The sequence below is a fragment of the Thamnophis sirtalis genome, unplaced genomic scaffold (genome assembly GCF_051295495.1).
Source record: "Thamnophis sirtalis isolate CommonGarterSnake01/CBP01778 unplaced genomic scaffold, rThaSir2_p1.2 scaffold_12, whole genome shotgun sequence".
In the NCBI taxonomy this organism is placed as follows: Eukaryota; Metazoa; Chordata; class Lepidosauria; order Squamata; family Natricidae; genus Thamnophis; species Thamnophis sirtalis.
In genome coordinates, this window is record NW_028261392.1 from 29,762,231 (window position 1) to 29,777,176 (window position 14,946).

General features: G+C 37.9%; 1 protein-coding gene across 5 annotated transcripts in view; it reads left to right on the top strand.

The window, feature by feature from the left end:
• The window catches only part of ATP11A (ATPase phospholipid transporting 11A), a 135,624-nt gene that overhangs the window by 107,385 nt on the left and 13,293 nt on the right, over positions 1 to 14,946 (top strand). For all 5 annotated transcript variants that reach the window (XM_087726462.1, XM_087726460.1, XM_087726461.1 and 2 more), the window contains exons 23-27: positions 1,840 to 1,899; positions 3,416 to 3,543; positions 4,793 to 4,928; positions 13,436 to 13,501; positions 14,296 to 14,399. In XM_087726462.1, coding sequence (XP_087582588.1) covers positions 1,840 to 1,899; positions 3,416 to 3,543; positions 4,793 to 4,928; positions 13,436 to 13,501; positions 14,296 to 14,399 — 494 coding nt within the window. The remainder of the gene's footprint in view (positions 1 to 1,839; positions 1,900 to 3,415; positions 3,544 to 4,792; positions 4,929 to 13,435; positions 13,502 to 14,295; positions 14,400 to 14,946) is intronic.

Consider the following 14,946-nt stretch of genomic DNA (forward strand, 5'->3'; position numbering starts at 1 on the left):
CTTTGAAAAGCCAGGAAAGTGGGAGATGACTCACCTCTAGAGAGGGGATATTCAAGAGGGCCAGGCAGGAGCAGAGAAGGCCCTCTTCCTGGATCCTGCCAGTTGAAATTCTCTAACTGACAGACTGTAACATAACTTCCCTGCCTGACAGGGTAGGGATGAGTCGGTTCCTCAGGTAACCTGTCATTTAAAACCTAAATATGAAGATATACTAAGCCTGAAATATTCTGCAAACCACCATTCTCTTTCCTTAGTCCCCAGAAATTCGTTGCAATATACAGACTTTGGAAACAAAAATTAATATTGTTATGTCAGAACTGAGCCCATTAGGTGAAATGTTGGAAGTCTCAAACTTCCTCTCTCATCAATCCACTGGTTCTTCTCCACTTTCTTCCTGCCTTGGTGTAGTTTTTACATATTGTCATTGCTTATCTTCCAATGGCTAAGTGCTGGCTCAGGGGCTAAGACGCTGAGCTTGTTGATCAGAAAGGTTGGCAGTTCGGCAGTTCGAATCCCTAGTGCTGCGTAACAGAGTGAGCTCCCGTTACTTGTCCCAGCTTCTGCCAACTTTGCAGTTCGAAAGCATGTAAAAATGCAAGTAGAAAAAGGAACCATATTTGGTGGGAAGGTAATGGTGTTCTGTGCGCTTTTGTCATGCCGGCCACATGACCATAGAGACCATCTTCGGACAGTGCTGGCCCTTTGGCTTTGAAACAGAGATGAGCACCGCCCCCTAGAGTCAGGAAGGACTAGCACATATGTGCAAGGGGAACCTTTACCTTATCTTCCAGTAGGATACTATTACCTAATGTCCATTCAATAACTCCAACATAAAAAATGTAAAGGTATTCCACAATCAGTACAACTTATTGTTAAGTAGGAAAAGTTGAAAAAGTAAAAGAAGCTGACTAAAATGGAATGCATTCTTTAAATGACTAAAATGGAATGCATTCATCTACTAACCTGTATGTGACTAGGGAATCATCCCCTTCTACTTTGAGAGCTAGATTAGTTTTTCAATGTACAGACAAAATTAACTTTATTTTTAAAATAGAAAAAGGAGTGCAGTGGTTCACATGATTACGACACTGGGCTGATGATCAGCAGGCTCGTGTTCAAGACCCAGTTGCTGCCATGGGACAAGGTGACCTCCCATCACTCACTCCAGTTCCTGCACTTCAAAAGGGGACAACCATGAGTAGATAGATGAATACCATTTTGGTGGGTAGGGACATGAAAGGAGAGCCCTAAGCAATGATAATGTCACCAGCTAATCTTCTCAACCCAGAAGCTGACATGACTATAGTATTAAAAGAGAAAAAAGTAATAATTTCCTCTTTAGTTGCATGCAAAACAATTAGAAGTACAGGAGATAAGAGAATTGTGAACAAAAAATTAAGATTCTCAACAGATGTCTTCATGATGGCATTGCTTTATTATTTAGGACATACGCTGAGCTTGCACTGTGAAAATATTCATTAGAAACTATCTACCCACCCACCTACTATCTAAGTGACATTCAGCTGACAGTCTGGAGCAAGAAGTGCATCATTATATTTTAATTTGTCACGGCTTGTTTCTTGCAGATATTCATTCTGTCCAGTGTATGAAAATTCTGAGAATACAATGTACTCTGCTTGTACTGGCTTGCAGTTGCAATAAATTGAATTAAACACACACACACACACACACATAACTGAAAAATGTGTTTAAAAGAATATTAATGTAATGTCTTATTAAAAACTAACATTTATAATTGTTTGAACTTAAATATTTGACTGTATTGCTACCACTTTGTTTGTGATCATTTGTGCAATATCTTTTGCTCTTGTCTTCCAGAATGTCTGCTTCATTTTTCCTCAGTTTTTATACCAATTCTTCTGTGGATTTTCACAACAGGTATCTGAGAATATCTTTCATTTTATGAACCAACATAAATTTTGTTTTTATAGTATTTTATTTATTTCAGTCAGTTTTTCTTCTTCAGTAGAGTTGACTCTTAGTTTTTTTGGGGGAGGGGGCTTTTTGGATAATTTAGCTTGCATTAATTCTGGATAGCAGTGGATGGACATCAATGGAAACACTAAAATTATCTTTAATGTGAGGTTGGAAGGATTCCACATTTGCCTAAACATAGCATAGCAGACAATCTACTTTTTAATTTTTTTCTGCTGAAAAACCAGAAAGGAACATGTAGACATTTGAATCTCCTAAATTGATGAGTATTATTGAATTTAAGGTGTGAACACATCTTCTAATCTACTCTTTTACCTATGTTTTTTTATTTTTTGATTCCTTGTAATGTACTGTAAGTAGTATAATCTTTAAAGTATGCAAATTTGCAATGAAGGTCACAGATTCTTAAGATTATGTACAACTCAAAGATAACAAATCTTCAGCATTTCTTATTTTTGTAAGGAACAAAATTTTGTTAGCAATGCTGCAAGACCATTCATGCTTATTTTTGTCCCCAGTTGTCACAAACCATTGTTTTTGTTACTCTTCTATTTGTGTGAGATATGAAGCAATAATCCACAATGATTTTGCAAGTTTTTGTTATCAGGTAGTGATTGCTGCATGAAACACAAAACCAACTTTTCTGTCAGTTAGAACAATTAATAAGTGGAACAGCTTGCTTCCAGAAGTTGTGAATGCCCCAACACTGGAAGTTTTTAAGAAGATGTTGGATAGCCATTTATCTGAAATGGTATAGGGTTTCCTGCCTAGGCAGGGGGTTGGACTAGAAGACCTCCAAGGTCCCTTCCAACTCTGCTATTGTATTGTATTGTATAACTTTATGCCTAAAATAGCCAGAGCTAATCATTTTACAGTTGCATTTGTTTTAATGGATAAATAAATATATTTTTAGTGATTTCTATTGTAATAGGAATGCTTATCATTAATTGGATTTTGCTGTTTTTATACTTATTTATTGGCAGCCAATTCAGTACAATTTTTTAATCTAATCAAGAGTAGCATACGAATTAGAATTGGCTGAATTGAAGAGTATGATTACAATGATTAATTCTGGTTATAACCAGAGGTGGTATTCAGCAGGTTCTGACCAGTTCTGGAGAACCGATAGCAGAAATTTTGAGTAGTTTGGAGAACCGGTAAATACCACCTCTGACTGGCCCCGCCCCCATCTATTCTCTGCCTCCCAAGTCCCAGCTGATTGGGGGGAAATGGGAATTTTGCAGTAACCTTCCCCTGCTATGCCCACCAAGCCACGCTCACAGAACTGGTAATAAACAATTTTGAATCCCACCACTGGTTATAACATTTATTAGCTAGGATAGTAGTAATATAATATCTGCTAATTGGTGATTTCCAGTTTCTTTTATTTCCCCTTATAATTCCTTTTTTGACAATATTTTACTAACAAAATTAATCTGTGTTTTTTTTTTGTCTACAGCCTTTATATGATACTGCGTATCTTACTCTGTATAATATCAGCTTTACTTCACTTCCTATTTTGTTATATAGTTTAATGGAACAACATGTGAGTTCTGAGACACTCAAGAGAAACCCTATACTATACAGGTATATGCTCATTGTTTGAACAGGCAGATGAGGCCAGTTACTTCATATTGTATTTCTGAGGGATAGGCAAGCCTTGAGTGTTGGAGCAAGGGATGTTTATGTCAGTCAAATTTATTGTGTGCATATGTTATATATTCCAAGAAGGAAAACAACACAGAAACTTTGTTTAGGATTTATTAATCAGCACACAAAGCTAAAAATTACAGCCCATGTACCCAGGAATAATTATTGTTTATAATTGAAAAACAATTGAGTTCAAATTTGCTTAAACACAAAGCATAGTTGTAGTCTAAGCATTGTCACAATTTCTCAGCTAAACTCTGTTATATAGGATTTATCAATGGAATCACTGATGAATAAATAATTTCAGTAATATACGGTAATTAATATTTACAAAAATCAATTGGGAACAAATATCCAAGGATGCATGGGGTATATAATCTACATCTACTTTAAAAAAAACAAAAACCCCTCACTGAAATGAAACAGTGTTCTGAGGACCTCTAGTGTTGTTTTTTATTACTTGTATGCATGCTTTTGAGTAATTTTGATTTCTGGAGACGGCTTGGACTGGTCCTTGAAGTTTTCTTGGCAAGATTTTGAAAGTGGTTTGTTAGTGCTTTATAGGGCAGTTCACTAGCCTTATGCCTAAGGCAGGACTTGAACTCACAGTCTCCACCTAGTATCTTAACTAAATGGGGAGTCTTCTTATATGAAAGAATTTAAGACAACCTTGTTCATCTTGGTGCCCTGCAGATAGAGTGGTTTTCAATTCCCTTGATTCTCTCTAGAAGGGAATTATAACAGTTGAAGTGAAACACTTCTAGTGAAAATCCTGGTTTAAGGCTCAGCAAGAAGAGATAGAGAGACTGAAATATCAGCATAGAAATCAGAGCTGGGATTAATTTACCTTCCCTACCAGTCCGCAAATGTGAGCACACGTGTCTCATCTGCACGTGCACAGTGCTCACGCATTACGTTGGGGTGGGTGGGTGGAGCCTCCTGCAGCCTCCGCTACTGGTTGTCCGAACTGGAGGGAACCAGCTGAATACCACCTCTGATAGAAATACATGCTGCCTGGGGAATTTCTGGGAAGTGAAGTCACATAACTTAAAACTAGCAAAGTTAAAAAACCTCTGGTCTTCATAAAGTCCATAGAAACATTACAGCATTTCTTTTTATAATAAAAACATTTCTTTTTCTTTATTTCAAATGCTTGAAAAAATGAGTAACGTGTGTTATTATTCAGGGATGTTGCCAAGAATGCTCACCTACGATGGCGTACATTCATTTACTGGACATTCTTGGGAGTTTTTGATGCTGTCGTCTTTTTCTTTGGTGCCTATTTCTTGTTTGACAATTCAACTATGACCAGCAATGGGCAGGTTTGTATCTAAAGTTTTGGAAGCTGTTTTAGAGGAAATAATTAGTTTCTCTTTGGGTACATTTATGCTGGCATGTACACTCTAAAGATTCAGGAATGTCTACAGATTGAATGAAGTATTCTAGGTGGGGGGGGGGGATGAACCCCAGGAAGCTAAATACATTTAAATGTAATTCTAAGTTTCCTAATTCTGCTCCAGTTATTACAATAGGCAATTTTTAAAGTGGGAAGCTGGTAGGGGTGTTAACCTTTGAACTTATGTTGAGTTCAGAGTACAATTTACCTTAAAGCCTTGGGACTATATTTCCTGTAGATTATTTTACTCTGATGTATCCTTCCTCTTCAGAGGTTCAGCTCCAAGCGTACTCAGATCAGACCTATTTATCCAGAACATCATTATAATTCACAGTATTTCCATCATGGCCAGAGTGGCATGGTCCAAAAGAAAAGAGAATATTCCAAAATTCTCTGGAACATTTGATTCTCAGAACAGTAGGCTTTGTACTTTCCTGTTTAGCTCCATAAAGCCCCTGGCAAATGAAACAAAGCAGGTGGCTTCTAGACAGAAATGGTGATGATTGAAATAAGGCTCCATCAGTTGACTATATTTGTAAAGAAAATTACCCAGAATTCTATCAAATCCTAAACTGAATTTTAGGTATGGAACCAACAAAAAGCTGTCACCTTCTAGTTTTGTCCCTTTGAAGAGAGGAACTAATTCTCTTCATTCACATATACACAGAAAGCCAGGAATCAGATTATCGGCATATGTAATCTTCATTTTTTTAATTATTTAAAGCTAACTCGTCTGTGGGAAAACTAAACGTGTTGATTTATATTTTTAAAAGTATCTTAATAGAGAGCTTAGTTAATGGCTAATTTCTATTAAGGGCTAGTAATATTTTTTTAACCAAACAAATTATAGGAGTTAATTGGGGTACAAGTCACTTGAAACATTTATTCAGTGAAATATACAATTTTAGTTAAGCTATTTTCAATATGTGAAAATATTCCACTTTAAAAATAGATATCATATAATTAAGTAGCTTAATTAATTTGAAAAGAACAAAGGATTTCCATTTAAATAAAATTATATTTGTACTTTTTGTTAAGTACATAATTTAAAATATATTTTAAAGTCCTTCTGCTTTTATTTGCACATTAACATTTTGCAGTTTGTTTTATTTGTGTCTTGCTTTTTTCTTTTCTTCCTCCTTTCCTCTTTCTGTCTTCAGCTAATGACAGTCAACACTCACATGGTAAGACTGCTGTGGTTTTGTCATGTTGTGTGTTTTTCTCTATTGCAATTCAGATATTCCTAGGAAAAAAATCACATTTCCCCCTTTTTTGCCTCCAATATGCTGTGCCAAAATAATAAAAAAAGTTAATTTACTTTTTAAAAACAAAGAATTGTATGGAATTTGTAAAAAAAAAATCTTGCTTCTTTTTGTTTACTTTATTTCTGCTTAGCTAATTTTCATGTTGGTATAATTTAATTACATTAGAATATACACACATATAAATGTGGCTGATTTTCAATTAGGTTAGAGAGTTAGGAATATAAGGTAGGTAGTTGGGGGGGGGGAAATAAACAATTAGTAAAACCACAAGAAACATAAAGTAATAGTGTAGATCATTGATACAGATAAATTAAAACAACTCACAAACTTAAATCATCTACCAGCAACTTTTGATGCTTTAAATATATATTTAAACCACGCTTTATCAGAACTTCTGTTCCAAAGATTATGATCTCTTCTATCATACTTGCAGCATGAACCTGCCCTAATGCTAAAGATCATACCCCAAGGCTATTCTCTACCGTTCCACATTTTCAGGAGTTATAGACAGTTTCTGGAGAAAAAGAATCTTTACATGCAGTCTCACCTGCCAATTTTTTTTCCCCCATGGAGCAAAAATACAAATCTTGTATCTTTTACCATAAGCTGGCTTTCTATTTAAGTTAAGCATTTTCTAAATGTTTGTTGGAGATGTGTTTGATTTTAGACCTGCTAGCTTCTTGTAGGAAAATATGACTTTATATGTTGGCTGTGTAATATATATTTTTTTAATTTGAAAGGTAGTTGTATGCCTGTGAGATGCAATAAAAAAAAGTCCAGATAACTTCCACATTGCCTTTGTTCACTGTCAGAGTTTCACTGGTTACATGGGTAACCATGTAAATTTATTTAATAGATAGATAGTTTCATTCGATATTAAAGCTTTTGAACATTCTGGACTGGCTCAACAACAATTAAGTATGTTTCCCCCTGTGTTCATAGTTTGTTGTGCTCTTATTACCATAGCTATTTGGAGTTACAGTTGCATCAGAATTCTCATGATACAACTTCTCATGAGAAAGGCTTGCTTGCTTGCTTATTATCTGTTTGTCTGTCTGTCTGTCTGTTTCCAAGCCACCTACTCCCACAGTTCTCTGGGTGCTGAGCCACAGAGCAAAAACAATAAAATAAAACTAATGAAACATTGACATAGGCCAGGACATAGTGGAATAAGATTGTACCTGCTTGTGAAAAGCCAGGGTGGCTACTGCCTAGAACTGGTGGGGCTAGGGGGTAGTTATATAAGGTACAGGGCATTACTGAGAAATTCTGTTGATAGGCCCATGTCCCATGTCCTCTAGAAAAATGGGGGGCTGCCAAAATGGCACCACACAATGATGAACCAGGTAGCTAGATGTGATTCTACAAGTTGTTGTCTGATAAATGTGCTAATGTAAAGTTTTTAAGGATATAACTACCAGCACTTTGAATTTGGTCTAGAAGCCAGGTTTTATGCTGCTGGTGTATATTGATAGTATATGCCAACAAGGTAGTTGCTGCATTGTGTACCAGCTGAAACTTCCAGGTCATCTCCTAAAGCAGCGACATGAAGATTACATTGCAGTAGTCCATCCAACTAACTGTATGAGTCATTGTGACTAAATCATCCTGGTTCAACGAGAATCATAATTGTTCCAAAGGTGCTTTCCAAAGGCAACTGGACCTTCTTTGTTGTTTACCATGAAATTTTTGCTTCTGAAGAAACTTCCTGGATGAGAAGTGAAATGTTTTCAAGGAAAAAAATGAAGAAAGTCTAGTTGCCTTTTTGAAAGGACCTTTGGAACAATAGTGACTTGGATTGACCGAGAATCTCCATAGACATTTAGGGTCCTTGGTGCTCTCTGAGCTTGCTTGTTTCGTTGCAGGCAAATCATCAGTGTTAGTAAGGAGTGCAGTTTGTTGCCAGTTTAGTAAGGAGTGCAGTTTGTTGCCACAGCCAGTGGCATGCCTGTCAGTGTTGGTTTTAGGGAGGGGTCTCCAACCTTGGCAACTTTAAGCCTGGAGGACTTCAATTCCCAGAATTCCCCAGCCAGCTTTGCTGGCTGGGGAATTCTGGGAATTGAAGTCTTCCAGGCTTAAAGTTACCAAGGTTGGAGACCTCTGGTCTTAGAGATTCTTTCATTAGGCTGTTTGCTGTTGGCTTCTTTGGCAGTTTCTTGATTGGGAAATTGTTTACTTGATTGCTGGTCTAATGTTAACTTTGCTGATCTGGGTGCTGATTGCTGGTGGAGAGGTGGTTAGGTCTTTTTGTTCCTTTTTGGATTGGATGCATAGTCTACAGATATTGTTAATTTCTATTGATGGCTGATTTGTCAGAGTACCAGGCTGCCAGCCTCCCTGTAGAGGTTCACCAGTGAGTCATATGTCCATGGCAGGGAAGAAACCAAAATTTCCTCCAGATCCAGAATTTCTTTGACAGAAAAACTAGATTGGGTATATAACCACTACAATGAGTTGGCTTCTGGGTGACTTGGGCCAGACCCCTGGTGGCCATAAACTCCTGAGCTTTTTCTGATGGCAGGTTGAAATCCCCAGCAACATAAGTCCAGGGAACTCCACTGCCAGCCCAGCCATGGAATCAAGAAGCTCAGGCAGGAAGGTTGCTATACATGCAAGGAGATTGATACAACAGCAACACCTGTTGCAACAGCTGCATCTGGCAATCTATGGAGCAAGGCCCCTGAATGCCTCCCAAGCAGTGGTGGGATTCAAATAATTTAACAACCGGTTCTCTGCTCTAATGACTTCTTCCAATAATCAGTTTACCAAACTGCTCAGAAAGTTAACCACCGGTTCTCCCAAAGTGGTGTGAACTGGCTGAATCCCACTGCTCCCAAGTATCCCGGCTGGTCACTGCCACTCCCCACAATGTTCCTTCTAAGCTGTGCGGGTGCGCAGCCACGCATGTGGCAACAAAACACAGCGCAGCAGTTTCCAACTGCTGCACAGTGATCTTTAGCATGATGGACTTTAGTCTGCAGGCGGCTAGGAGGCTTCTGTCAGCTGGGCCGGGATATTATAGTGCCTGGACACACCCAGAGGAGGGTGGGCCTTTGGCCAACAGAAACGTGGCCGCATAGGGTTCCGATTGGGCTCCTTCCACCAGCGTGTGGCTGATTGACAGGGAGGCTATTCCCTCCTGGATCAAAGTTACTGAGGGGGGCAGTGGCGGCAGCAGCAGCAGCAACAGCCAACTCTCTGTGGGACGTGCAGAGCGTGCTTCCATCATGGTTTCTCGGCTAAGCCTTCCTTCCTTCCTTCCTCCCCCTCCCTCCTCTCCCCTCCTTGTTTGTTCCTTTATGTGCCCCAATTGCTAATCTACATCAATTGGTAATTTATTCATAACTTGCTAATATCACTGCAGACTATTAGATAATAAGGGGGAAAGTATAAAGCATATAAAGTAATTCATAGTATGGAAAATGTGGATAGAGGAAAGTTTCGATCCTTTTCCCATAGAAAGTCATCCATTGAACTTGAATACAACTAGTCCTCAACTTACAACAGTTCATTTAATGACTGAAGTTACATCAGCACTGAAAAAAGTGACTTACAGCTGTTCTTCACACTTATGATCATTGCAGCAGTCCCATGGCCACATGACCAAAATTTGGATCTTTGGCAACTGCCTCATATTTATGATGGTTGCAGTGTCCTGGGCTCACCTTTTGCAACCTTCTGCCAAGCAAAGTCAGTAGGAAAGTCAGATTGACTTAACAACCAGGTTACTGATTTAACCGCAGTGATTCACTTAATTGTATGTAACAAGAAAGGTTGTAAAATGGGGCAAAACTCACTTAACAAATGTCTCACTTAGCAATAGAAACTTTGAGCTCAATTATGGTCATAGATTGAGGACTATCTGTATAAGGAGATTTCTTTACTTAATGGATAATTACATGGTAGAATTAAGTTTCAAATAGTTTCAAGTTTATTAGAATTTGTATGCGACCTACTCCCATAGGGACTCTGGGCGGCTCACAACAGACAAGAAACATTTAATTTTAAAAAATAGAGATAAAAATAAAAATACAGTATTAAAATTCATGTCACCCATTCCATCTAAGCGGAGCTGGATATCAATCTACAGCCCCAGGCCTGCCGGAACAGCCAGGTCTTGATGGCTTTATGGAAGGCCGGGAGAGTGGTAAGGGTCTGGATCTCTGCAGGTAGATTGTTCCACAGGGCCGGCGCAGCAACAGAGAAGGCCCTCCCCCGGGGAGTCGCCAGCCGGCATTGTCCGGCTGACGGCACCTGGAGGAGGCCCAACCTGTGCGATCTTGTTGGTCGTTGGGAGGTAAGTGGCAGGAGGCGGTCTCTCAGGTAGCCAGGTCCTAAACCATGAAGGGCTTTAAAAGTAATGACTAGCACCTTGAAGCGCGTCTGGAGACCAATAGGAAGCCAGTGCAGCTCCCGGAGGATAGGTGTAATATGGGTGTATCTAGATATACCCCATATCGCTCGCGCGGCTGCATTCTGGACCAACTGTAGTCTTTGAACACTTTTCAGGGGCAGCCCCATGTAGAGCGCGTTACAGTAATCCAGTCAAATAACACTGATTTCGTTGTTGTTTTGGGTGACATCTATGAAAAAATTTCAGGTGCTCATGAAAATGTGCCGCTCAAACACTATACTTTTCCGCACACACTGAAAAAAAATTAGAGGGAACATTGACTCTCCCACCCCTACCTGGAGTTGAGGCTGATGCCAAACCCAGGAACTGGCTAGGCAGATCTCAAAGAATAGAATCCTGCCCTCTTGTCCCAGCCAAGTCGTAGTGATACAGTCTTCTCCTCAACAATTAAGTCATGGCCATGGTGGTTTTATTACAGACTGATCTAGCATTCATTACCAGCCACTAATAGCCCAGGGCCTTGAAAACTTGAATTGTTATAAAAATGTTCAGTATTCATATAAACAACTGATACTGAATTACGGAATTAGGGACATTTTTTAAATAATGTTAAATATTTTCCCATTAATATGGAAATGTATGTAAAATCAAAGAAGATATTTTAAAATTATTTGTTACAAATATCAAATATTAACATAGAATTGGAAATGAGAGTCATGTGATTCATCTCATTTTGCTTATTCAGAAAAAAGTACCTTCTTGTTGTCGATTTCACTCCTGAATGCTATTCTGTTTGTTGATCTCTAATTCTGATCACTATTTTATGCAAAGTTTTGGAATATATTGATACATGAGATCTAATATCCAAAATATATATAAGTTTAAAACTTATTTGTTGAAGATGAAAATTAGAAATATTGCATCCTTTTTAATGTATAGTTCTTACACTATACATCAGAGGGTTCTTCATCTTGGGAAGTTGTCCACAAGAGGGAGAAGAGATTGTAACATTATTCTAATTATTCTGCAAGTGGAGTTACACATTTCTGGATCCGTCATTTGGTAGCTAAAGTTATTTTATTGGTATTATGGATTATTTTCAATAGAAAATAGAAATTTAATAGAAAGTGGATGAGTAGGTCATGGAAGAAAAGATAGAAATGTAATGCCAATCAGACCACAAATGATAAGGATGAGTTTTGTTTTGTTTTACATTTGATATTAACAGAGAAAATCTTATACAGGATATAAGGATGCTTTTTTAATTCTATTGGATTTATTCCTTGATAAGGATGCATATGATTTAAATCTTTTTACATTATAATTCATGTACTATCCAATTAAAATGACATTTGCTCTTTCCTTTCATAGACAACCTTTTCAATCCAACCCCCATAATAGATGCATGGCACAAAATTGTGTGAATCATAAAATGTATTTTAAATTTAATGAAAGTGTAAAATAATATAGTATTTAAACACTATGTTTGTTTATATCACAACAGAAATTTCCAATTTCAGCCATTCTGTTTTATACCTGCATATCTTCTATCCCATACCCAAATTCCATAGTTGCCCAGCATTCAAGGTTCACTGATTATGATTTAATGATGGGTAGGCAGGAGGTCTTTTAAAAAAATATTTCTATATTTTGGTACTTGCTGAGGCTTTTGACTTTTACCGGTAGTCCTTGATTTAACAACCACAATGGAGCCCAAAATTTCTATTGCTAAGCAAAACAGTTGTTAAGTGAATTGTGCCCCATTTTACAACCTTTTTTTGCCACAGCTCTTAAGTGAATCACTGCAGTTCTTAAGTAAATCATACAGTCATTAAGCAAACTTGGCTTCTCCCATTAGCCTTGCTTTTCGGAAGCCAGCTACGAAGGTTACAAAAGTTACCACATATCTCCAGGAGTGTGTAACTGTCAAAAATACATGTCAATTCTCAAGTGCCTGAATACTTGAATACTGATCACATGTGCATGGGGTTACTGCCACTGTCATTTTAAAAACTGGTCATAAGTCACTTTTGTTCAGTGCTGTAACTTTCAACTGTCACTAAACAAATGCTTGTAAGTTGAGGCATATCTATATATGGGCTGTAGCATGATGACTCAATCTTAGAAAGCTGAATTCAGTAGTAGCATACATGATGTGTTGCAAGCATTAAATGCTTAATTCCCATGTGTCATCATCATATTGGTCTATTACAGGTAGCTCTCAACATACAACCATTTATTTAGTGACTCTTCAAAGGTACAACAGCACCAGTGGTGGGTTTCAAAAATTTTTGGAACCTCTTCTGTAGGTGTGGCCTGCTTTCCGGGTCCACTGGTGGAACCTCTTCTAACCGGTTCGGTAGATTTGACGAACCGGTTCTACCGAATAGGTGCGAACTGGTAGGAACCCACCTCTGAACAGCACTATAAAAAGTGACTTATTGTCAGCCCTCGCACGTGTTATAGCATTCCCAGGTTCCTGTGGTACAAATTCAGGTACTTAAGTTATCAGCATCATCTAAGAAGATTGTAGCGTCCAGGGAACATGTGATCCTTTGTGACCTTCCCAACTGCATTCTAACAAATTCAAGGGGGGAGGAGCTGGAGTCACTTAACAACTGTGTGATTCACTTAACAACTTTGTGATTGTTTAACAACTATGGCAAAATTGTTATAAAATCAGGCCTGGCTCCTTTGACTGCCTTGCTTGGGCAACTGTGATCATAAGTCTGGGACTACCTATAAACAACATTGTTCTAATGTTTTCTTTATTGTAATATCTAACCTAGGACTTATTTATTCCTTCCTGAATAGATGTTTGGAAACTGGACCTTTGGAACACTGGTGTTCACTGTATTGGTATTCACCGTTACATTAAAGGTATAATTTTCTAAAGCATCAAAATGACAACATTCTTATAATCCAAATGATTTGAATGTTACTTAAGAAAAAATAATGTCTCAAAGAAAAGAAAAGAAAAGTGTATAAAGATATTCATGCCATGCAAAAGGTAATAAAAAGAGATTTTCCCCTCATAAACTAAAAGCTGTGGTATTCTGTCAGAGCTCTCTGATTACTTAGTCCTTTAAGAAGATGAACGTTTAGAAATCATTGGTAGTGAAGTTGATCATAATGAGACTTGTTACTGCTGTAATTCAAAGAAATTTTAAAAAGAGCCTGTAAAATTAATTACATAAAGTGCCTCATCAGCCCTTTATATGAAGAATTTGTAAGAACTGTTCTGCATTTGGCTTCCAATTAGATTTGAATGCTTGTAGCTTTTAGAAGAAACTATCAATAGTAATGGTAAACAAATAATAATTTTACAATTGAAGCTTCTGAAGAATATGACGTAGAGAAAGATGAGAAAGAAAATATATTTTTGGCTCGTGAAGAATAGATCCGATGTGAAAATGAAAAAGAAAATTACATGGTATGACAACAGAAAATGTAGGGGATGAAATAGTCTGATAAATGCTAATAAAAACTGCAATTTAGCTACAACTATATTGTATTATTTAGAAGTACTTTTCAGCACTGGTTTAGTTAGCTAAGTACAAATTGCTCAGAAATCCAGTATTCAGCATGTTAAGGCCATCGTAGAGCAAATAAATATTTATATAGTCTCCTTCCTATAGATCCTGTAATATTGATAGTACTATTTTTCTAAACAGCTTGCACTGGATACTCACTATTGGACATGGATCAACCACTTTGTGATCTGGGGATCATTACTTTTCTACATTGTCTTTTCTCTTCTCTGGGGCGGGATCATTTGGTAAGAATAATTGTGAACCTATATTTAAATTCCTTTGTCCGTTGCATGTAAAATTCAGACATCCAGAGTCACATTGCATATCTAGGCCCTCATATCCTCCGGACTATGGAACAGAACCTCTATGGAAGTAGTGGAATTCAATTTTTTTTACTACCGTGGGTGTGGCTTGGTGGGCATGGTGTAGCTTGGTGGGCATGGCAGGGAAAGCATACTGTAAAATCTCCATTCCAACCCCACTCCAGGGGAAGGTTACTGCAAAATCCCAATTTCTTCCTGATCAGCTGGGACTCGGGAGGCGGATAATAAAGGAGGCTGGGGCCAATCAGAGGTGGTATTTACCGGTTCTCCGAACTACTCAAAATTTCCATTACTAGTTCTCCAGAACTGGTCAGAACCTGCTGAATACCACCTCTGCTGTATGGCATCTTTTAAATGACCTGGGGTGAAGATATAAAACTGAGTATCATTATCATATTCAGTTGATATCTCATCCCACACTATTGGATGACCTTCTCCACTGGTTTCAACTTAAACAGGAAAAGAGAAA